Source organism: Haliotis rubra, unplaced genomic scaffold (genome assembly GCF_003918875.1).
Source record: "Haliotis rubra isolate DU_JTF1 unplaced genomic scaffold, ASM391887v1 Scf62, whole genome shotgun sequence".
Classification (NCBI taxonomy): Eukaryota; Metazoa; Mollusca; class Gastropoda; order Lepetellida; family Haliotidae; genus Haliotis; species Haliotis rubra.
The window spans coordinates 504,945-531,452 of NW_025767324.1; the positions used below are offsets into that span (position 1 = coordinate 504,945).

At 38.9% G+C, this 26,508-nt stretch overlaps 1 protein-coding gene across 8 annotated transcripts in view; it reads right to left on the reverse strand.

The window, feature by feature from the left end:
- Positions 1-6,556: 6,556 nt before the first annotated feature.
- Positions 6,557-26,508, reverse strand: part of LOC124256186 (DENN domain-containing protein 2C-like) — a 67,384-nt gene continuing 47,432 nt past the window's right edge. For all 8 annotated transcript variants that reach the window (XM_046690157.1, XM_046690156.1, XM_046690158.1 and 5 more), the window contains 11 exons: positions 17,106-17,185; positions 16,467-16,536; positions 15,619-15,690; positions 14,417-14,536; positions 12,532-12,594; positions 12,057-12,163; positions 11,423-11,615; positions 10,712-10,835; positions 9,888-10,006; positions 8,991-9,117; positions 6,557-7,922 (listed from right to left, as the gene is read on the reverse strand). In XM_046690157.1, coding sequence (XP_046546113.1) covers positions 7,801-7,922; positions 8,991-9,117; positions 9,888-10,006; positions 10,712-10,835; positions 11,423-11,615; positions 12,057-12,163; positions 12,532-12,594; positions 14,417-14,536; positions 15,619-15,690; positions 16,467-16,536; positions 17,106-17,185 — 1,197 coding nt within the window. In that variant the 3' untranslated portion in view covers positions 6,557-7,800. The remainder of the gene's footprint in view (positions 7,923-8,990; positions 9,118-9,887; positions 10,007-10,711; positions 10,836-11,422; positions 11,616-12,056; positions 12,164-12,531; positions 12,595-14,416; positions 14,537-15,618; positions 15,691-16,466; positions 16,537-17,105; positions 17,186-26,508) is intronic.

Below are 26,508 nucleotides of genomic sequence, written 5' to 3' on the forward strand. Positions count from 1 at the left end.
AGCCCCATCATACTTGTATTACCCACAATACAGAAAGCTGTGTACCATCTGAACACTCAACATTGTATCAAGAAAAACAAAACATCAGAGGCAAGTCCTGTCTCAAAAATGTAAATTCTTTGTTTGTTACTTCAAAATGTACATAATATCAACAGATTTTGGCGAACTACAGTTTTACCCTAAATAAATACATCAAAAACTTTGAAACATGCCCAACTTTTCATGACAAGAACTGACTCCAGAGCAACACTGTATTACTATCACAGTCTAATCTTAACAAGCGATTAACAATCAACCATGCACATACATTCCACCGTTGAGACGAGTAGACACGACAGATAGTGACACTTACTGCCACAACACACATCTAAAAGCAAGACACGTAAGCAGTGAGTATTAAATTAAGTTTCTCATTACCCCAAAAACACCATCCCGCTCTGCAAACTTTATATTTCATGTCACAGACATAGAGAAGGGTATTTTAAGCAGCTTACTCTGCTTTGCTTGGTTTGATTTAGCTTTTGTTGAAAGAAAACAAAATGTTTGGCACTTTGAATCTAGCAAACTAAAAGCAGTAAGCTTATGAAACATGTTCAAATTTTATAACCAACCAATCAGGATAAGACACTTGAATTTCGACAATCTAGCAGTTTATTTTTACCTCAATTATCCTAAAATCATATTCCGTGGTTATCCCTCTACGTTTTTCAGTCAAAAACCGTTTTTGCATGTTTCTTGCATCACAGGCTCTGGATGTGAGAGCCTAATGATATGGACAGCCTTACAATGCCTTACAACAGCCACTAGCTTAGCATGGGGACGCCTATAGGTTAGAGTGACGCTTAGAACCACGAAATGAGGAAAACCAAGACTTACTTCATCATGGCTTTTGCCTTGCAGAAAGGGTTGGGTGGAAAAGAGGATAACGTGGTTGAGGGACTATGAGAAAAACATTCCTTTAATGCAAATTATGTTGTGATGGGTGCTATCAGTACACAGGACATGCTTACCCTTTACTCAAACACCTGGTGTCCGGCACTGATTTTCATTGATCCATCCGTATAATGTTCACCACTATTTTGCCATGTATGCCTAATTAAATTTATTTCGTCAGATAATCGGGACTAGTTATTCTCTGGTGCTGACGTATCATATTACCTCTCTGTCCTCTCTGACCCCACTCAACAGTCAATATCACAGTGAAATATGTGCCCCATGTTTAAGAATATTCTCCTTTCATAACTAGCAAGGAGTGATTGTCATGATCGTGATGACTAGCCAGCTACTGATGTCAGTAAACTCTCAATGAACGACCAGCACTCTAAATGTAAATGAGTGAGTGAGTTTAGTTTGATGCTGTTTTCAGCAATACTGCAGCAATATCACAGTGGGGGACACCGGGAATGGGCTTCACACATTGAAATCCAACCCAGGTCTTCAGCGTGATGAGCAGACACTTTAACCACTAGGCTACCCCACACCCTTGTTTAATAAAGGAAGTAAACATCAGTCAGCCTTGAACTTCAGCCTAACAAACATCATTCATGATAAATGTAATAAAAATGGGATAAATACGTTAAACATTCCATGAACATCAATGTAAAATACGATGATCATATTCAGACCATTCAGTACGGGGATAAACAATAAATTTGTGACCACCCATTTAAAATTCCAGTACAAAACATGATGGCCAATTCTATAAATGAAAAAGCGTGATACATTAAAAAATTCTCTTTCCCATATATTTTCTCCTGTCACCAGGGCCTCCTTTGTGCTTACAACTTGTGATTAGTAGAGTGTGTGTTACATATAACTGACAATTCTATTCTGGTACAAATTATACCTAGCATGTCCATCCGAAATTGAAATCCCCATGTATTATAGACTTAAGATCTCTAAGCGTGACGAGCAGATGCTTTAACCATTAGGCTAACCCACCGCCCCTACCATACTGATGCCATGTCAGTCCTAACACACACATCGCCCACCCCTTCATCCCTAATTAAAACGCTCACATCACCACATCAATTATCTTAAAATGAGGATTATAACCAACACATGCCTGATCTTACCTCAACAACAAGAAGCACTACCCCAATAGAAGACGTTAACATTAGCTTCACTGAAGAAAAATCTCACAGTTCCTAACTGCTGAATTCAACAAATTTGAATTTAGATTTCAACATTAAATATTTGACTGATTTGAATTATTGATAGTTGACTTTTGATCACTTTTGACATATTTTGCAAAATTTCAATTTGAATTTCAACATTAAATATTTCACTGATTTGAATTATTGATAGTTGATTTCTGATCATTTTTGATATTTGATTTCTGATCACTTAAATATTTCACTGACATTTATTGCAAAATTTCAATTTCAATTTCAACATTAAATATTTCACTGATTTGTATTATTGATGGTTGTCACTTTTGACATATTTTGAGAAACAAATGACAAATCCAACACGTCAGTACGAGATTCCACAAAGACCAAAGCAGGATGGTTGCTCTATCAACACAACATACATGTACATGAAAAAAGTCGACAAAATATCACAAAATAATACTGCACTTGTCTATATATATCTTTGACCTATACAAAGACTACTTGCAGATGAAGGTATTAAATCTACACAAACTTAACATACTACATACATTGTGAAACAGATGACTATTCAATGATATTTACAATGACAGGTGATAGGATTATTTCAATAAACATTTGTATAATGTATCTAAAACATGAATTGGAGACATATATTTGGAAAGTTCATTGTAATTCAAAGACTCAAATGCAAAGACAACATTGTGCTGGCGAAGTAGTATCTTTGGTAGCATCAAACCCCCAAAAATCAGTTAGCTCCAGAAATAGTATCTGAAAGAAATGCTCTAAAAAACTGGCCAGAATAAAACCTAAAAAATGACCTATATACACAAAAAAGAACTATACACAAAAAATAGATTCTTTTGATTAAATTGCCAAGTAGTTTCTACTTTCTTAGGTCAGATCAAATTAATTTCCTGTTTCCAGTTTCTTATTCCACATGTCAAGTAGCTAAATGATATTTTTGTAAAATGTTATGAGGATTTGAGGTCAACTATCAAAGTTTGTTTCAGAGCAGTTTTGCTACTGTTTTCTGCACAAGAACTAACAGGATAGCTGACAGTGAGAAGACAGACAAAATTCAGGATGATCGTTATGAAGTATGAAGGTATTCGCTGCAATCATTACAAATAGTGTATTTAAATCAAACAAAATGTCTTTTAGGACTGCTAAGACAGTGAGTAACATGAATCTAACAGTATTAGATTAGTAATGTTTCCATGGTTTTTCTTATAACATTATCAAGGAAGTCTTTTTTAATTTTGTAGCTACATCTGAAAAACAAGAAAATAAATTGATCTGACTTTAAGAGAAAAGTTTGATCGGATACAGAAAAACCTATGAGGCATTTGCAATTTCTCCTCTAAAACCATGACACTATAAATCATATGCACTACAAGTATTGGAATATACTTATAAGAATTACACAGACAACTATGAGCTTCAGAAAATTGACCAATGACAACAAACATGATGAATATTGCATTAAAAGTTAAAACAAACACCAAACAATCATTTAAGAATAAAATATTGCCATTATCTTTAAAACAACATCCATGATTCTTTATGTTAGTTGACATGAAGCCTGCATGTGTACAACCTATAACCTGCTGCTGCTACATAGCAACATCCCACCTTTGATCATCGTCATTCAAACAACACTTCAATAAGGTCACCAAATACAATAAATATCTTTTCATCAATATCAAATTTTAAAATAAGGCTGTTAAATTCCATCAAGAATATAGTTAGAGTATAAGCATTGGAAGTGTAATAGTTTTGTATATCATGGTATGCAGACTTGAAGGCTAAATGCTGTAAATCTGGAATGGCTGAATTTGGAACGGGGGAAAAAAGCATTGACCACTTAGGTTTAAAATGATATGCACGACAATGAGAAATATTTCGTTCTGGGCCATTTGCTGTGGCAATGGTTTTACTGTTGTGTTTGGCATATGGTGATAAACAAAGCTATAGCTGACATAATTCTATAAAATCTGAAACTACAATTTGAGCCTTCACATTGCACCTGCAGGCTTATTTCAAAAAGTGAGACCATGTGTTCATGAAGTTTATTCCTGGGACATGCTTCAGCAAATCATTAAACACATACAACAGAATCTGTCGAAGCCAGACTAAATGATCTCGATCGCTGACAGTATCTGAGCACATTTTCAGTTTCTGGTTTACGCAGCTAATTTAGCAAAGGCATGCATTCCATGTAACACTACATCTGCCTGAAACAGTCTAAATGTTGGACCTACAAAACAAGAATTTTGACAGATTCTGTTGTTCTGTAGATTCAAGATAACAACTCTAATTACAAAACTACAGAATATGGATCTTCACGACAAGAGCTGTTGTAACAGCAATTCAGTGGCTACAGAAAGCGTATCCATCTGCTGCTACTGCTGACAGAGGACTCTGGCCTTGATCCAGCATTTTGATTGTAAGGGTGTCTAGTACTAGTTTAATCCTGGGACTGCTTATGAAGTTGTTTGTGGGTACCTTTCTGTAATGTCTGATACACATCCAGAAAGGTTCCAAATGAAACCCATGTACTTCTTATGCAAGTTGTATTTCTTGAAGCGAAAAGTAAAAAACATAACAGACCTGAAGCATTGCTATGTGGACATGTAGGTTTGCATTAATATAGACTATCAGATCAAATGTTACACCACTGGTCACTTAATATCAAGTGGTTGCTATCAGAGGCAAACAGGCTGGTACACTGATTGGAAAGTGAGTGAGTGAGTGAGTATGATTTTATACCACTTTTAGCAATATTCCAGCAGCATCACAGCGGGGGACACCAGAAATGTACCCATGTGGGGAACCGAACCCAGGTCTTTGGTGTGACAAGCCAATGCTTTAACCACTAGGCTACCTTGATTGGACAGAACAACCTGCAATTTATAGCAAAGATACCCAGAACCCAGCCATCATCTGTTACAACACAATGCGATTTTTACAAAGCCAGTTACCCGTCATAGAGGGGTGTCATGATTCACTGAATTATTATAAATTTGCACCAGCAATACAACTACCCATGTATTGATTTATGTCTTAATCCATGTCAGTTTTCAAAGTATAAGATTTACCTAGTCTTAAAATAACCCTGCATACTAACTATTCAGGCTAGTGTATGTTATGAATAGATGGACCATCAGACAACATTTTACTGCATGTATTTGAAAGGGATTGGCACAAGCTCCTTGCCTAGAAGTAATGGTTTATAGGTTTACAAATTTCAGTCCAAGATGCATCGGCAAAATAACGAGTTTGGAGGACTTGGTGAGCGAGTATGGATTTACGCTGCTTTTAGCAATATTCCAGCAATATCACGGCAGGGGACACCAGAAAAGGGCTTCACACATTGTAACCAGGTGGGGAATCGAACCTGAGCCTTGGCGTAGCAAACAAAGCGAACACTTTAACCACTAGGCTACTACACCTCAGCTTCGAGGGGCTCGGACCTAACACAGCGGCCTCAAATACAATCATACATAGATTTGTAGATTTTAGTTACCATGGTGAACACAAACTACTAAATAGATGTCAAACAGATGTCACTGATGAGGTTGCATGAATTTTTTATGTCAAAATTTTGATATTTCTGAAATGTTTTGATACACAATTTACAGTTTTAACTACATCAATAGGTTTCAGGTAAAATGCATGTGTACAATAACATGTCATGAAAAGCAGACATACACTTGTTGAGAGGCAGTGGGGTAGCCTAGTGGGTTAAACGTTCGCTCGTCATGCCAAAGACCCGTGTTCGATTCCCCACATGGGTACAATGTGTGAAGCCTATTTCTGGTGTCCCCTGCTGTGATATTACTGGAATATTGCTAAAAAAAGTGTAAAACCATACTCACTTTTTGACAATAACAACCAGCTGAATGAACTAAATTAAGAATTCCACACACAAAACCAGCCCAATTTTGTATGATGATTCATAATATATAATTATTCTATGATTCCTATGTATCAATACATGAGGTAATGACATCATGACACCTCTACTGTTATACAGCATCATCAATCACCAAGTGCTAATATCGCTGCCTTCTTAAGCTGTCAACATCTGGAGATCTCCAGGAAGAACAAAGTGCAGACATCACAAGCATGTAGTAGCAGCCATTAACAGTCCGACGACAGGAATCAAACCACAGATCCGATCATTGGAAGGCACCTTGCCCGTATGACTAACATCACCCCAGTAACCAAGCTAAAGGGTCATGATGTTATTGGACAAAGCCATTGACTAAGGACATCCCCAGTCACCAAGCTAAAATAGGCATGATATCACTGGACATAGCCATTGGAAATACAAATTCAGCAATTTACTGTATTGTAGACGAGTGCTTGCACACAAAGAAACGATTATTTTCACATGTCAGGAAGAATGTCAGCTCCTCCTAATTGGTGTTAATGTGTGTGTGATAGTCTTATAGTTAGGCAAGGTTCTTGTTGTCAAAGATCTGGCAAACACTCAGCAGAGAGGAACCAGCATTCAACAATAAGACCTAATCTACTGTATTGTCACCCAAGTAGGGTCAATAACAGAGCTGAGGATTCCTCCATATACAGGCAACACTCTGCGGAAGAACCACGTCCGAGGTCCAGGTGCTTCAGGTTCGGCCACAACCAAGTTAAAACAATCTTTATGAATTCAGCTGTACACTTCTTCCTTTAGATCATTGAAGCTTATGAATCAAGAATGATCACAGTCAAATCAACATTACATATTAATAATACCCTGAAAGATGAGAGTTGTACATTGAAAACACATTCCAATAAGAATCAGGAGCAGTACTGTGGACTTGTGATGGTTCTCACTGCAGACAAAAGAAGAACAGAAGATTAACGAAGTGGCCTGCTTGAGGTGCTGCTAGTCCCAACACCAAAGCACCAAAGACCTGTTTCATCTGTTACCCTTTGGTATCCCTCAATAGTCGATGATTTCATCAAACTTTCACTGTAAAAATCAGAGTTTCCAATTCCCTTTCATATTCAGTGAAAGCATTCTTCCAGAAGATACTTATCCATGATTCTATAGTTGTTGTTGCTGAAGTAAACTGGAAAAAGAGGACACATTTCTTCTGGATATGGCCATGGCTGTTATGTACTGGTACACACAATTGGCATCATGTTATCCAACAGGAATGAACAGAAAGTGCCATCAAACATGGGTCCTGTCCTTGGCCTCTGACCTTGATATCTTGATATCATACCCTCATTCTTGACCTTGAATTCTGAAATATTTGCTTTACCTCTGACCTGACCTTGATGTCGGAAACATCCTTGACCTCTGACTTGACAATCATCTCTGAAATGTCTTTGACCTCTGACCTAATAATGATTTAGGAACTTTCCTCCGGTGCAAAACACAGTTATTTAAGTATACACCTTCATGGTTATCAAGCAAGATCCTCAATGAAGTATCTGTTCGAATACCCGAGAAACATTGGGAAATATCACAGTGATAAATAAATGTTAAAACTTTCTCAAGTCAGATGCATGTGTGTTGTGCTCTTGCTTGAGTCAACTGTTTATTACACATATGTCTGCCAGCACTAAGGTTGAGAACTGTCATTTGTGTTGTGCTCTTGCTTGAGTCAACTCTTTATTACACATATGTCTGCCAGCACTAAGGTAGAGAAGTGTCACTTCACTAGTCTTGTCATGTCTGCCCAAGCTTAGTCTTGATGGCCTTGCCAAAGTTCTTCATCTTCCGACCGAGACCTTTGTTTGAATCTCGGGAATCTTCTTTCTCAAAGTCTAACAACCTTGACATGAACAAATCTGAAACCAAAAACACACGAGTGATATTTCCCTGAAATCAGCAATAACATGACTTTGGTCTAACAGGATTGTCAGGCAGACTCAGAAAATCCAAATTCTCAACTAAACTGAAATTGTATTGAATTCACACTGAAAACAATAAATTTTACTGTAAATTTTATGTAAATTCTAAGAACAATTTCAGTCAACTATCCTTTTCAAGATAACTACATAAGCATAACCTAATCCCCACATAGCTAATTCTCTCTGATCTTGTTGTGACTTGTTTTACTTTACGTCCCACCAGCAATGTTCCAGCTGTAGGACAACCGACATCAAGACTGAACCAAGCCATGGAATGATTGGTATCATGATCCTTATTCCAAACCATTCAAGAAACCTCACAAGCTCATCTGCTTACGCAGCACATATCACAAGCACAGGTTGCCAGGCACCCATTCTAACCTAGGATTAATATGAGGGTTTTGATCTTATATCCGATTTTCAAATATTATTGTCATTGTGTGAAATGCCATCTTCATCTGCATTTAATTCCACAACTAAAAATGGCCAGCTGACGCACAGCGACAGGTTAATTTATTTTTATAATTCCCAACTGGTCAATTAACTGTGTTGAGTTGCCTCCCTTGGGCAAGCCAGAAACCTTTGATATGGGTTTGAATACTGCTAATGTTTCTTGGCTGAAAAGAACCATACCAATGGGTTTCATCAAATTATTAAAACTTAAAACTGACGCAATCACATTAGACGACATTAGAATCTATGTCGAAACATTGTCTTATACAGAATAAAGAAGTTGTATATATATATAAAAAAAATTGTCCTCATTCTTAATTTCCTCAACTTCTAGAATGCCCATCAAAGTAGTGACCCAATCATTTCAAAATTACTGTCCAGTTGCCTCTGTGACAATTTCTGTTTACAACTGCTTTTCATTATTATGCCCAAATATGGTCAAATTTCAAACCAGACTGCTCCAATTATGTCTAAATATGGAAAGCTAAGATACAGTGATCAATTCTAATTCTGTCTGCTTTGTACTATCGTGTCCAAATAAGGACAACTTACCCACAGTCCCCCACTCGATCTTCTCCCGCTGATTGGTCATAAAGACTTCAAACATCTGAGTCTCAGTGAACCATTCCAGAACCTGTCTGATGCCCTTGGCACTCACACGTGTCAAAAACTTCTCTTTCTGTAACATAAGACGAAACAGGTTTCAACTTGGTTAGCATATAAATGAGTGGTTTTGAAATAGTTCCGACTCTAGATAATCTTGATTTCATTTTCCAAAAGATTTCTGTTCGATCCAAATATTAAGGGTGAAAGGTACAAATTATTTCATACAACAGTCAAAGAATTTTACATTCACCTCAAATGACTGCAAACAGAGGAAGACGATGTATAATGATTTACCCCACAATCAGGAAAATACCAGCTATTTTCAGCAGCCTTCAGGAAAAAATTGGCTCAATATTCCAGAAATGTGAGCAGATGATCCAGTGATGGATAGTGTGAGCAAAGATCAATGAAGTCAGGGAAAAATAACATGCAATCAACCAAACCACTGAGCCTGACCATCCAATCCACTTGGTGGCTGGGCCTATTCTCATCTGGATTTCCCACAGGGACTTTGAACAAACATTACCAGGACTCGATTTAGTGCTTTGTTACTTGCACTGGTGCAACCCAATATTACAAAGTGCAACCTATTTATTTGTCTAACTTGCACCAGGTGCAAGTCAATTTTTGAGAGGGTAAACTTCTGAACAAAACATCTAAATAATTCAATAGCATATTTCTTGAATTTCATATTGCAATAAAAGCAGTGCAGCTGGAATTTGGCTGGTGCAACCAGGTTTTTATCTTAGGTTGCACCTGGTGCAAGTAGATATTAACATCTCTTAAATCTAGCCCTGATTACCATCACAACAAGGCAATATATCTGATAAACCTGACACTTACCTCAAACACCTTCTTGCCGTCCTGTTGTGTGATGATGTGCTCCCCGAAATGACCCATAATCTCAATGAACATCCTCATGAAGGCCTCGGACACCATCAGCCATTGTGATGTCTCTGACTCTGGAGGACAAACAGAAGCATCAATACGCTGTAGCAAGATGGCTGATGAAGCTTATCAGGACTATTGATATCAAACAATAGTTATCATGGTTGATAATTCTAAGAATACGATCTCTATCATACTGCCATAACTCCTCATTTGGCTGCAAATGAAGTTTCAGATTTTCAACAGACATCTTCTCCACTGTCAACTATACACAATTAGTTGTCCCTGCAGTACTACTATCATCTTACAGCTCTTTCGTGCACAAATGTGGATCACCCCACTATTTTAGATAGACATAATACAATCTAATATCAGTACTGATGAACAGCTGTGAGTGAGTGAGTTTAGTTTTACGCCGCTTTTAGCAATATTCCACAATATCACGGCGGGGGACACCAGATATGGGCTTCACACATTGTACCGATGTGGGGAATCTTACCCATGTCTTCAGACGACAATCGGACACTTTAACCATTAGGCTACCCCAACACCCAGGCACGATTTATGAATAACTGCTACTTTATTGTACTGTAAGAAGAACATTTCAGTATAGATCCTATACCATTGTCAGTTAGTAAGCCTGATTCCTGATTTGGGCACAATTGGCGACATTATTCATCATCGATACTTCAAAAATGTGTTCCACAGATTACTTGTAAATCAACTCCAAGACATTAACAATACCAAAAGAGAAATGTGGCAATGCAACAGTCTCTTACCGCTATCTATCTTGCACATGTTTATTGCTGTCTTGAGAGCCTTCTGTAGCTTCTTGGGGAGCAGCGTGGCCTCATCTCCAATACTCCGCACAAACTGCTTCTTGTCCAGGTCTACAATCACAACCTGCACACACAACATGTCACACTGATAGGTCTAGTCTGAAAATATTCTGCAGCTGCTTCTTATAATACTGCCCTTCTGGGTTTTACGTGTATTAAGCACCAGGGACATTTAACTTTAAATAAGTGAGTGAGTTCAGTTTTACGCCACACTCAGCAATATTCCAGCTATATGGCGGCGGTCTGTAAATAATCGAGTCTGGACCAGACTATCCAGTGATCAACATGACCATCGATCTGCGCAATTGGGAACCGATGACATGTGTCAATTCACAGAATGTTTAGTGACACTGTCAACACAATGCTTTTAGTAATCTCTCTTAATGTAAATAGAAACACAATGACATCACTCAGGGCACTTTCTTAACTTTTCATATAGTGTCAGGGCCACATATTATTCAATACAATGTCAGGGCTACATGTTACTAGATACAATGTCAGGGCTAAACGTTACTAGATACAATGTCAGGGCTACATGTTACTAGATACAATGTCAGGGCTACATGTTACTAGATACAATGTCAGGGCTACATGTTACTAGATACAATGTCAGGGCTACATGTTACTAGATACAATGTCAGGGCTACATACCTCCTCCAGTAGTTCCTCCAGCTCCATTACTTGAGGTAGATGTGACGTCAGTATGCCGATGAGGAAAGGTGTTGGGGAGGTGCACACTTCGATCATGTCGGACGGCAGTATGGGGATATAGATATGCTGCCAGCTGAACGGATACAGCAGGGCCACCAGGGCATGCACCGTCTGCGTTGCCAGCGTCAGAATGCTGCAACACAAGGTCAAGGTCACACAAAAGGTAGGTGACTGTTATCATTTTCTAAGACCGATGTAGGTTGTTTTGGGATCCTGACAGAAATTTCTTATTCATGAACAGACTTAATTTCAAACATTTCTACTGGTGCCGCCAGGCCCTGATTTCTTTAAAGTTTCTTGTTTAGCCTGGGATCTGGGATTGGTCCCAGGAGTGAGTGAGTGAGTCGGGTTTTACACCGCTTTTAGCAATATTCCAGCAACATCACGGCGGGGGACACCAGAAATGGGCTTCACACATTGTACCCATGTGGGGAGTCGAACCCGGGCCTTCAGCATGACATGGTCCCAGGAAGTACAACCAAAACGTATTTGAATTATAATGATAACTAAGTGAAAGAAGACTGGAAACTACAAAAATAAAAGACAGGAAGGTAAAATAATCAGCTCTACCTACCTGAGGCTGTTTGAGCAGAGCAGGATACGTCGCTCCATCATGAGAGATGAGAACACCTTGATGAGCTTGTCTGTCCCCAGGTAGTTGAGCAGACACTCATAGTTGACCTGCAACACATACAACAATTGGACCTCATTCCTATATAGTGGAAATGTTTCTGTAAAACTGTGGAAATCTGACATATTTAATAGCCTGCAATACCAATAATCCAAAGCTCTGCAATTCACATGAATTATGAAGACATTTTTAGGGACCAAACTTTGATATTCTGGAGGATTCTGTATTGACACTGGATATTATTTCAGTTACAGTTGCCAAACTAAAAAATGTTATTAATAAAAGATTTCAGCACGATTAATTTTCTTGATTTTTTTTTCAAAAGTCTGTTCAAAACATCTTCTGAGACAACAGTTTATAAGAATCTGAGCTTCCCCCTCATCTGACTTTAGAATCAATGTATCCTGCAAGACCTCACCTTTTCCCTGCGAACATCTGATGGCCGGTTCAAGAACAATGTTTCCAGTTCTCCCTTCTTGTCCTGAAAAAGAAGCATGATTTATGATCATTTTCATACTTTCTTTCATGGTCTCTCATGAACTACTCCACCAAAATTTGGCTTGTCTCACTGATGACCGATGTGAGCCTGAAATTCTAGAAGAATACCCATTTTTCACAAGTTCTTCATATCAGATTTCTAAAACAGTAGTAGCCTTTCCAAAAGGGTTTTCTATTGTAAGGCTAAGTTTAAAGTCACATGAATATTTTGAACAGAGATGGTTGTTAGCAACCAAAGCTGTCTTCAGAAGCGACTAACAATTGGGTTGTCAGAAAAACTTCTTTCAGAAGTTTATTAAATAAAAGGGCACTCCCATTTGCCAAGATGCTGATAATGTCCAACATTTTATTTTCTTGTCCAGGTTCAATTGTTTACTAATAACCATCAAATAGTTTGAATATCAGTGTGTGAGGCAATAAACTTAGTGCTACTATCAGCAATATCCCAGCTATATACCTAGTCATTGCTTCTCAATAACTGAGACTGGACAAACAAGTGATTTAACAGTACTGTTATAGGCACTAATTCAGGACAGCCATCGTCCAAATATTTAAAAAAGTAAAAACTATGTACTCAAGACATTTGAGACTTTATTGTAATTATCTATATGACGCTAATCTGTATTCTATGCAATCCTTATCACTTCCGTATTGTACATTGACTTGTCAGACAATTAATTACTGTATATGACATTTATAACCTTTATTGGTCACCCCCCTTGGCCAGGTCTGCCATCACATCAACTGGTCAAGGAAGTGCTATTGTTTCTCTATCTGTCCATTGTTGAGTCGTCGCCTGTCCATTGTTGTCAAGACCTGTATATATATGCTCACATATAGATGTATATTGGAAAACAGAGTACGAGTCCGGTATTCCGACTGTCTGTGTTGGGACAACCACAAGCAGGATAATGCCGCTCGCAGGAAACGCCCTGGGGTTGAGCAGGTACTCCGCTCACCTCATTTATGTCTTGTGTATTTGTTTGTCATGTAACTAAAGAAGTTTGAACTGAACATATTCCTTCGTCTTGACAACGTATTGTACATAAATGTCGTCTTAAACATGAGCTAATTCCCCAGTTGACCATATACCACGCGTTGACAGTATAATCCATGCTGTTTGGTTTCAGTGAAATGCCATCAAGTCATTGCATCTAATCACATGATCCATTAGTTATTCTGTACAACAAACATAGGTAGCTGGTGATGAACTCAAACCTGGAATGTTCACAGAGGTATTTTTGTGCCTTCATCATGGTCTATGATCTGTATAATTTAACGGATACATAATTATTGGTAAATAATTAAACTCCCTACCTTACCTGGAACTACAAGTCAAGATGTTTATAGTCTTAACTACATGTATTAATTATTTACCAACATCGCCTCATAGTATTGGTACAGGGTTATTGATCATATTTAACAGTTTGAACATCATCCATGACATACATAGAGGATACTAAACAACCTTCCGTGTTATACCATTTTTATTAAACGAGTGAATGATTTGGTATCGAACGAGCAAAAGCAAGTTTGATGCTAAACCTCACACAAGTTTAATAAAAATGGTATTTCACGGAAGTGAGTTTAGTATTCTGTTTATTATTCTCCAACATAAATTGATAGAAACAGCCTACAGTGTGATGACTCTCATGTCAATTTTACGCGAGTCAAGCATGGTCTAATACCATTGCGACAGAGGCATTTGCATTGTGACGTCATAACTGTAAACCATCATAACTGTAAGCCGTATAAATAGTACACTGCAGTATCTTCCACGGGCGAGTAATAAATGTCCATCTCACCAGTGTTCTGATGTTGATGACCTTGCCAGGCTTGGGCAGAGGCCGACCGAAGGATGCTGCAATCAGTTCTTGTGCAAGGTCAGTTGACGTCGCTCTGCGCTTCTCTATCTCATCCAACAACTAAACAAACGACAAAGTTGTAACATGCCAATATCAATATCAGGGAGGATTACATATATCACCAGATCTGGGTCAAGCTAACACGATGTCCACAGAGTGAATAATCATCCATGACACCCTTCTGAAACTAATCTGTAGTTGAGTCTGATAAAAAAGTTTATCTTGATGTCTATGCCTGTAACCCGAAAATATGTATCACATCTAGAGAAGGTATCCAATCCTTTTTAGTGAGTTCCCCTGGCCATGCCAAGCTGATTTCAGTCAAAACATACTGACATCCTACTTAACAAATCACCTCACAATGCACAAGCATCAATGAGGCAAGTACTGACTGAGTTCAGTTTTACGCTGCTTTTAGCAATATTCCAGCAATATCACGGCGGGGGGACACCAGAAATGGGCTTCACACATTGTACCCATGTGGGGATACGAACCCGGGTCTTCGGCGTGACGAGCCAACGCTTTAACCACTAGGCTACCCCACCGCCCAATGAGGCATGTAAATAAACACCACCCACTGACTGATCCTAGATAAGAGTCATTGTATTCCTAGATTAAAGTCATTCTACTCCTATATCGACATGCAACAATTTGGTAAGAAATGTACAGACACTTTTGTCATATCGATTGATTGGTCAAAAGAAAATCAATCCAAAGAATTGAGTGACTGCTGACTGGACATTCTTGAATCAAGATAATAAATCCAGTACAGGGAACTACTACAGGATCCCTAGGGTCTTTCACACGCTGTGGGTGAAGGTGTGAGTGAGGTTTTAGTTTTGTGCTGTTTTTAGCAATATTCCAACAAATTCAGGGCGGGGAACACCAGAAATGGGCTCCACACATTGAACCCATGTGGGGAATCTAACCTAGGTCTTCGGAGTGACCTTTAACCACAAGGCTAGACCTGTGAGTGAGTTTAGTTTTACGTCGCTTGTCGCAATATTCCAGCAATATCACGTCAGGGACACTAGAAAAGGGCTTCATACACTGTACATTGTCTTTGGCGTGACGAGCAAACACTTTAACCACTTGGCCACACCACATACCACCATTCCCTCCTAAACTGTGTTCAGTCGTACCTTGTTGTACATGTTGAAGGCATCCACTGGGCTGATGATACAGATCACCTCCTGTAGACTTGAGTCTGGTGGCTGGAACAGAAACACAATAGAGATAACAAATCCAAACCATCCACAGTCACTTCAGTGTGGCAGATTAGTGTTTGGGGAGTGAGTTAGCTGGGTTTAACGCTGCTTCGAATAGCATCCCCATTATATCACTGCATCTCAACTTAATGAGAGAGGAAAGCCCAAAGAGATGCATGTCTTTGGAGACTACATGGTCAGAAAATGGTACAAGCAAACCCAGAAACAAAATTTTGTTGAACTGGGAATAGAACCTCCAACTTACATTTCTGGCATGACCAGGGTGCTAATATTGGAGGAAAGCCCATAGAATGGAAGCTGCAGGTGTTAACGTTTCAGTGGCATGGTCCTGATAACTTACCGTTACTGCTATGGATCAGGATTTACAACTATGACTGGTGGATCTTGAGAGATAAGGGGCATAACTCTTTATAGGAGTTGCCAGTGCTATTTGAATAGTGAGTGAGTGTGTGTGAGCTTTTAGTTATATGTCGCGTTAAGCAATATTCCAGCTTCACCACAACAACGGGCCACCAGAAATGGGCTTCACACATTGTACCCATGTGAGGAATCGAACCCGGGTCTTCGGCATGACGAGCAAACGCTTTAACCACTAGGCTACCCCACCACCCCTCTATTTGAATGGGACACTGGCCTTGTTAAAGTGATCAATATAAGGTCCCCGTGGTAAAGATGACTTGTGCATTATGTAGCGGCAGTTTACAGGCCTATGTAGCTGTGCAAATTGTTCTGACAATTTAAATCATAGGACGTTGTCCTACCTGTATCCTGCGACAATATCCATACACCCTCTCTCCATCAATATTGGTAAGGACGAACGAGTAGGACTCACTGTAACATGAAACATGTGACAATAAACATTCATGTGGTGATATATACTAATGATAAAACACTGGGTCCCTGTACAGTCTGCTGATGTAGATGTGACTGCTGCAATGAAAGAAATACTACTCGAACAAGGACTTCTCATTCAGTACAGTCTTGAAGCTAAACTAATAGTGTTTAACAACATGTTTTCCTAACTGATTAACCTTAGGGTTCTCATAAGGTGTGCGTTGTCCTTAATAAAAACCAGTGAACTTATATTGCACTCTTGTTTAAGTTTGTTGGTTGTTGTTTAACACCGCACTCAGCAATATTCCAGCTATATGGCGGCTGTCTGTAAATAATCGAGTCCAGACAATCCAGTGATCAACAGCATGAGCATCGATCTACACAATTGGCATGCAATGACATGTGTCAACCAAGTCTGTGAGCCTGACCATCCGATCCCGTTAGTCACCTCTTACGACAAGCATGGGTTACTGCAGATCAATTCTGACCAGGATCTAAACGGGTATCTTGTTTAAGTGTTACAACAGGTTGGAACTGAATTTTGAAAGAAAGGTAGCATCTGTTACCTAGGAACTGGGCCTGTTGGTGGCTTGTACTCAGGAGCATCTGGGAAACAGAACAGTGGTACCGACACATTGCTGTCAATCTGAAAATATACAGGTACGTTGTGTAACATCATTCCTTGACACAAGCAACCATGTTCTGTCAACCTTTTAAAGCCAATATATTACATCAATCATCATCTAAATGTACCTTGCAGTTTCAATGTTTGATGCAATCAACCATCCTTTGTCAAACTTTGAACATGTAAAATCAATATTTGACGCAATAATCCGCATAACATCAATCTTCGACACAGTTAACCATCTGACATCAATCTTTGACACAGTTAACCATCTGACATCAATCTTCGACACAGTTAACCATCTGACATCAATCTTCGACACAGTTAACCATCTGACATCAATCTTCGACACAGTTAACCATCTGACATCAATCTTCGACACAGTTAACCATCTGACATCAATCTTCGACACAGTTAACCATAACCATCTGACATCAATTCTGACATCAATCTTCTACACAGCTTCTTCGACACAGTTAACCATCTGACATCAATCTTTGACACAGTTAACCATCTGACATCAAACTTCGACACAGTTAACCATCTGACATCAATCTTTGACACAGTTAACCATCTGACATCAATCTTTGACACAATCAAACATGTAACTAAACATCAGTCTATGACACAATTAACCATCAACCATCAATATTTGACACACTCAACCACAAAACTTTTATCAAACAAGTTACAATGTTTTGTCATCAAACGAGCATAAAAATATAATTAAGGTAATTCTGAAGCTTTAAATAATGTTCAAGTGGGCTTCTTATAATTCAACAACCACTGAAGTTCAAGAAGAAATTCTTACAGTAATAGAGGATACTAAATGACCTTCAGTGTAATACCATTTTTATCAAACAAGTTAATGATTTGGTATCAAACAAGCAAAAGTGAGTTTGATACATAATCTTTCACTAGTTTAATAAAAATGGTATTTCATGGAAGTGAGTTTAGTATTCTGTTTATTACCCTCCAACATAAATTGATAGAAACTGCCGCGAGTCAAGCAAGGTCTAATACCATTGTGACAGAGGTATTAGAATTGTGACGTCATAACTGTAAACCATTACGAAGTCCTACGTCCGGCATCACGCAACATTATTACACAATGTGTAATAACATTGTAGATTTATTAAACAGTGATATATTAAACAGGTGAGTAATAAATGTATTTAGATGTGCAGTGTAACCTTTTCCCATACAAAATCAGATCCAAGGTAAAAATCCAAACCAAATTGCAATCAAACAGGCAGAGTAAAGATATGAAGTTCATGCTAATGTTAACTTTATTCATGGACATGTTAGCTGGAGAGTACCAGTTCCAGGCAAACTAGTGGTTGACAGCATGAGTGAGTGAGTTTTGGTTTTATGTCACTTTTAGCAATACTCCAGCAGTATCATGGTAGGGGACACCAGAAATGGGCTTCATACGTTGTGGTTTTTGATACCCATGTGGGGAATCAAACTCTGGTCTTCGGCATGACGAGCGGACTTTAACCACTAGGTGAGGTGACGTGAGGTGAAATTGGGTTTAACGTCATGCTTGAGAATATTTCGCTCATATGACGACGTGCATGCGTGTGTATGTGTATGTGCGGCTTCTTGTACTAGCCCAGACTGAAGCTGGTTTTATAGTGCTAGCCCACTGAGATTATAACCATGCCGCAGTGAAGCATGAATACCCCACTCAGACACATTATACTGACTCCGAGCCGACCAGTCCTTGTTGTACTCATTAATGCCGAACGCCAGGCAGGGACCAACAAGTACTATATTTTAACGTCTTTTGGTATGACGCGGTCGGGGATCGAACCCACGACCTTCCACTCTCCGGGTGGACGCTCTAACCACTCCACCATTAACCACTAGGCTGACGGGTTGCAATGTCAAATCAGGTGTTGAGGTTCTTGAGAGGGATATAGAAGTTAGTATTCAAGTCTAAGACAAAATATTATGGATGTCAACTTCTTCTTTATTGTATACACATTTCTGGGCTATTCCTTGCCCCTTCATCGTCATTCACCTGACGAAGGGGCATGGAATAGCTCAGAAACGTTGTGTATACAATAAAGAAGAAGCTGACATCCATATTATTTTGTCTTATACCTAAATCAAGTGTTGTCCATAATCTCCTGCAACTGTGACTACACAAAGTTGACATTATATATTTGCATCTGGAGCTTTCGTAGCCCCAGGAACTGGACAGAACAAGATAATGTTTATCTCAATGTTCTTGACATGGAGGACATTCTATGTAATTTCTCTCAAGGCAGCAATGCAGATAACTCTGCTGTATTGCTGATGTGATGTCAGATCTCACCCACTACATTGCACGTTATCATAACTCGATATCATAGCACACAAAAAGGATTAGGTATGATAAAAATGTAATTACCAAAACAAATCACAGGGTAAAACTTTGAAATGTTGTGAAATTAAAAGCAAGAGTTTAACTCTGATCAGCACTATTTAATTTTTCTTAAACAAAGTACTTTTAATTTTTCTTTAACAAAATTAAAATCAGTGTTAATGCTAAACACTTTTGAGTGAAGACTGATATAAAAAAAATAATAAACAGTATCTAAACCTATCCCTTTGTATATTTTTTCAGATTCTAATTTTGTAGAAAAAAAACCCTACTTTTTATTACTCTGTACTGACATATACTGATAAAGAGATAACGAGATACTTCCTCAGCAGGGTTTAACCCTAGTTCGCTCTGTTGAAGACACGCTAAACATCATTCAGAATCAATACAACTTACACAAACCAGCCATTTATATGTTTTCCCTCAGGAGTTCATCGCAGCATGTGCTTGACAGCTTATATTCAACAGTCAGTGACAGGTATCTTTTTTCCATTGAAATTAAACAAAAACAAAGTGGGAAAATAATACGTGGGAAATCCTGGGTCAGCCATCCCCTGAGGCAATTGTTGTAGTAACCAGCCGGGACTGTGGCTTGTAACCGTCTATATACGTCGGACACTTGTTAAGGCTTGCTCTACCATTATATGTCATGCAGACACTTATGCAGGCAGAAAGACATTGAAAAGATGTGTTAAAATGTTTCAAAGGCTTTGGACAACATTTTTCATTGGTCCTGTCATAATACTTTGAAGTCTTACAAATTGTATCTCTTGTTTCTGAATAAAGAAAAATATAACAGTCATTAAAGAGACGTGGTGAGGAAAAAGGTGGCCATACGTACTACCTATTCTAAAATTTTGATTTAAGATTTAATATTGAAAATCCACAAGGTAACATACATTCAGGATTAACCATCAGTAAAACTCAAATCACTACACACACAACCAACTGACTGACTGACTGAGTTTGGTTTAACGCCGCTTTCAGCAATATTCCAGCAACATCACGGCGGGGACATACAACCAAAGACTCACAAGAAAATGAGCATAAGATAGAGACAAAGAATGATATGATTACAATATCCTTTACAATACTTTGAATAATATTTGACATATGGTTGAAATAATATCAAGTCAAAGACAGTTGGGGTAACAACACAAGAAAACAGCTATTGTAGGATAATGATTCTGAAAGACATTTATCAACCATTTTTTTTTTAAATGTGCCATTACAAATTGGCACAAGCCTTCTTGACCAAATCTACTTCTTTCAGATGTTAAATGTTCCTCAGGGATTTCAGGCCTGTAAATATTTTAGGTTTACCATAACCACTGACATATCACTATATTAAAAGACAAAAACCTACAGATCTGTTTTAAGTGTCACTGAATATTTCTCACATGTAACATTTCCATGGCTTCACCATTACACAACTGCCTGATTTGTGTCAGCTTCATCCAAGGAGTTACAGCCAACTAGCCTGATTTGTGTTGCAGACCATAACAAATGTATTACAGTGTAGCTGTATCTAGCAGCAGTGCCATAACCTGGAAGGAGTCTTGTTGTTCAGCCATGCTAGACACATTAACATCTTTACGACTATCTTAGCGGATCGTTCAAAATTTATTGCACAGGTATACATGGCACCATAACCTTTTAATTTTTCTTTAACAAAATGTGTTAAGCTAAACACTTTTAAGTGAAGCCTTGTTCAGCCATGCTAGACAATAGTCTCTGAATCCTGTTTATTGCACTGGCACCAACCTTCAACAAATGAAGTACAGTGAAGCCTGAGCATAAACAAATCAATCCTGGCAGTGTTCAGTGCCATAACCTGTAGACAGCAGGCAGACCAGCAGTCAGGTAACTGACCGATTACCAACACCTAAAACCACTTACACCTACTGGTCATCAATAATTCCTCAAAGGCAATGAAGTTACTCACACCCAGTGTAAATATACAGATGTCCTCCAGTCTGATTGGTATTGAAAATGAATACTGATCCAGGTTAGAATTGGTCTTCAGCAACCCATGCTTGTCATGAGAGGCGACTAACAGGATTGGAAGTCAGGCTCGCTGACTTGGTTGACACATGTATGTCATCATAGCCCGATTGCATAGATCGATGCTCATGATGTTGACCATTGGATTGTCTGGTCATGACTCGATTATTTAGAGACTGACGCCATATACCTGGAATATTACTGAGTGAGGCGGTATACTGTAGTTTTGATGAATTCTGATCCCAATGATCAAGGTGAACCAGGCAAACCACTGGTTGACAGCATGAACAATCAGCTGAGTGAGTGAGTGAGTGAGTATGGTCTTTATGCCACTAGCAATATTCCAGCAACATCGCGGCTGGGAACACCAGAAATAGGCTTCACACATTGTACCCATGTGGGGATTCGAACCCGGGTCTTCGGCGTGACGAGCCAACGCTTTAACCACTAGGCTACCCCACCGCCCTATTCCAGCAGTGAATGTCATAGCAAGGGACACAAGAAATGGGCTTCACATATTGCACCCATGTGGGGAAGCGAACCCAAACGCTTTAACCATTAGGCTACCCTACCGCCACCATGAACAACCCAAGCTATAAGTGAGGATACAGTGCATTCTGTCAGGATACACATTGTCTTGTTGTTTAATAACACACCCATCAATATCCAAGTTATATGACAGCAGCCTGTTAATGATCAAGTCTGTCCCATACTATCCACTGATTGATTATATTCAAAGTAACATTACACCAGACCAAAAATAAAATCCTAATGTTTGGGTTTTGTCATTGGTTAAAAATGTTAATTACAAGAAAAGTTTTTAGATTGTGTTTTGCCCCATATATACACTTTATAAATTGCCCAAAGTAAAATACTTTTAGCATTTAATTACTTTTATTTCTTTTCCCTCCTGCCTTTAGTTTTTTTCAGTACAAAAATCCGTAAAACAAGAAATAAACTGGGTCTGGCCTTAAAGGTAAAATATGCAACCATCCAGGCCTGTGGAAGCCTGACCACCGGCTTGTTTAGTCATTTCTACCACATGCATGTAGACTTTGGGGGCTTATTCTATTCCAGAATTACCACTGTGGCAATATATAACAGAGCAATCAAGAATATCCAGTTTCCAGAATATAGCCCCAAAGGGGTGATTTGGTTCTACTTTTAGGAATGAACAGAATTGAGTGATTTCTCTGACTTACAGGATTTCATGGTTGGCATAGTGCCTATCTATAATTCTAAATAATGACCTATCATTGCATCAATTATACTTGTTTAAAATGCACTTTCAGCATGACCAGTGACTCCCTGCCTCAGAATCTACAAGAACAATAGCTTGATAACATATGACCTATGGTTGCTTCAGTTTAACATTTTTCAAATTCACTTTCAGAATGGAGAGTGACTTCCTGACTCAGAATCTACAAGAACAATAGCTTGATAACATATAACCTATGGTTGCTTCAGTTTAACATTTTTCAAATTCACTTTCAGAATGGAGAGTGACTTCCTGACTCAGAATCTACAAGAACAATAGCTTGATAACATATGAGGTGAGGTGAGGTGAAATTGGGTTTAACGTCGTGCTTGCGTGTGTATGTGTATGTGTGGCTGCTTGTACTAGCCCAGACCTGAGCTGGTTTTATCGTGCTAGCCCACTGAGATACCATGCCGCAGTGAAGAATGAATACCCCACTCAGACACATTATACTGACTCCGAGCCGACCAGTCCTTGTTGTACCCATTAATGCCGAGCGCCAGGTAGGGACCAACAAGTACCATATTTTAACGTCTTTTGGTATGACGCGGTCAGGGAATGATGACATATGATGGCTCCAACAATGGATAGTCACACCTGATCAGGAGTTCTTACCATATGCATGGAGTACAAGGAATCGATTCTGAAACGAAATCCCCACAATGGGAGAATGTAGTTGTGTACAACACTCAATGATGTAAGTACTTTAACCATACCACATCAGAGTGAGTGAGTTTAGTTTTACGCTTCACTCAGCAATATTCCAGCTATATGGCGGCGGTCTGTATATAATCGAGTCTGGACCAGACAATCCAGTGATCAACAACATGAGCATCGATCTGCGCAATCGCAAGTGTCAACCAAGTCAGTGAGCCTGACCACCTGATCCCGTTAGTCGCTTCTTACGACAAGCATGGGTTACTGCAGATCAATTCTAACCCGGACCTTCACGGGTCATACCACATCAGACCACAGTATCAAGTCAGTCCTGCCTAAACCAATCCCATATTTAGTTCACTGCTACTTCCAGCATGTTGTAAGGAGGGGTTCCTGTAAAACCAATAGGGATGTCACATAATGCACAGATTCGTGGAATATCTGCCCTGAGGGTCTACTTAAACAGCTTACAGACATCAATGGTGTCCAAACGCATCGACGCAGAAGAGCAGACCAGGAAGAGTATTCGCATGCTGAAACTTGAGATGTTTCAGCATTTTGCCATCACTCAGACATCTGATCAGACAAGGCTACCCAACTGAATTTAAGCAGTTATCCGATCCAGCAGACTTTCACAAACAAATGTATTACTCTTTTGGGGTGAGACTCAAGAAGTAAGTGGGAAGGACACAACGTCATGGATTACCAGGATTAAGGTGTCATCACTGGAAGCCATCCATTATTTAACACTGGCCAGTAGGCATGATGGGGCTATATACAGAATGGAGAAGCGATGTGAAGTGTGACAAACAGATGCCCTACCAAGGGATTTACAGGACGCGAATTCCTGCATTCTATACACATAAAGATTGACAATGGACGCAGTAACGAAATTTATGAATGCATCCACAGGGACGCAGAAAAAGTCCAAATACTTTTGTAAAAGTAACAATAAGCTATCACTCAGTTTGCTACTAGCTGGGTTATGGTTTCATTTGCAATTTGATTACTGTAACAATGTGATGATCATGATACACAATACAATAACAGTATTAATAATAATATTTAAGTGTCTGGGACCCCCACTGACAATTAAGAGTATGGGTCCCAGGGACCCTCAAACACAGGACTCGAGGTAAATCCCTGCCTACCCATATGAACTGAAAGAATGTAATCCCAGATGTACAGATAGACAAATGTACTGAAGGACAAGGTAGGATAATGGACACTTTTTGGTTCCACAGGAAACCTTGAAATAGTTATACGCTCAAATGGCTGTAGGCATACAAATACTGATATGATGAAATTCTTAAGCAGGACAACAATGAATAAAAAGCAAATTTAAAAAAAAAATTAACTTCATGGAAAAATGTAACTTTGAGCAAGTTCGGGACCCAAGAGGAAATTATTACAAAAGTTAGATCTTTCTTCTCTCCGCAGATATTCAACTTGGGTCAAAGATATGCTCATGATGAAATGCTTCCCCAAATCTCCAAAATAACTTTTGACACATTGTAGCTTTATCTATTCATTTGGTTTTATTATGAGTCCTAAACAACTGTAAGTATTGACAGCAAAGTCTTAGATTCTCATTCATATATGTCTAATAATTTCAGAATAAGAACATTTAAATCCTTTGTGAAATTCTTCATACCCAATGGTTTTAAAGGGGACCTGACCTGACCTGAACCTGCCCTATACAAACTGTCACAACATAGTAAACTTAAAATGTAAAAGTTTCACATGTGCTCATTATAGCACTATAGTGAGTGAGTGAGTGAGTGAGTGAGTGAGTGAGTGAGTGAGTTAGTGAGTGAATTGGGTTTAACGCCTCTTTGTGGTATTCTAGTTATATGCTACCACACGTCGGAGGAAAGGCTGAAATGATGCAGGTGTTGGACGTGAAATCCATGAGCATGAGCTGACAAACCTAGGAACATGATATCTGCAAACTTGGATTTGATCCTACAGGCTTTGTGTGTCAAAAGGAATCCAACTCTACACACTTAGGTGGTTAGATGCATTGAAAGGCCAATTGTTCCCGCAAGCGGCTAAAACCATACACGCTCACTACCTAACTCCCCAGTCATAAATGAGTGAGTGAGTTTAGATTTACAACAATTTTAGCAATAAAAGGGATTTGCTCATTGTACCCACGTGGAATCGAACCCGGGTCTTGGCATGATGAGCAAACGCCTTAACCACTAGGCTACCCCACCGCCCCTGACTGACTGACTGAGTTGTTTTTTTTATTCCAGCATATCACGGCGGGGCCCAGAAATGGGCTTCACAAACTGTACCCATGAGGGGAATGGAACCTGGGTCTTCAGCATGACGAGTGAATGCTTTTAAGCACTAGGCTAACACACACACGCACACGCACATGCGCACGCGCGCACACACACACACACACACACACACACACACACACACACACACACACACACACACGCACACACACACACACACACACACACACACACACACACACACACACGCACACACACACACACACACACACACACACTACACGACACACACACACACACACACACACCATAATTGTCAATTGTATTTCATATACATATAAATGGATTCTAAAAATACTCATCTCTGTAAAAAAAAACAGACCTCATTCATATTAACATGCATAATATAAAATTCAAAATCTGTCGAAACTCTGGCAACTAGCCTCAAGCAAATTCCACAATACTTGAAATATGTAATGATACATATTTACTACCATACCCACATGCATACTGCTTGTAACTAGGCATGCTGTAACACATACTATACCATTCTGTGATGATGATATACAGAATGCCACAAAATGCCTCAAAATTAACATAAATGCAATGTAATCCAGCAAATTAACAGAAATCTTGAACAGAAAACTATATCTGCAACCACTAAAAAATATCATTCCAAATCACAAACCATTTAAAAGCGGAAAAATGTCATAAAAAACAAGCACAAACATTACAAACAGAACTAGTGAAATGAACATTCTGTCGTCTATTTCACTGCTTGTCAACACGACAAACAACAACCCAC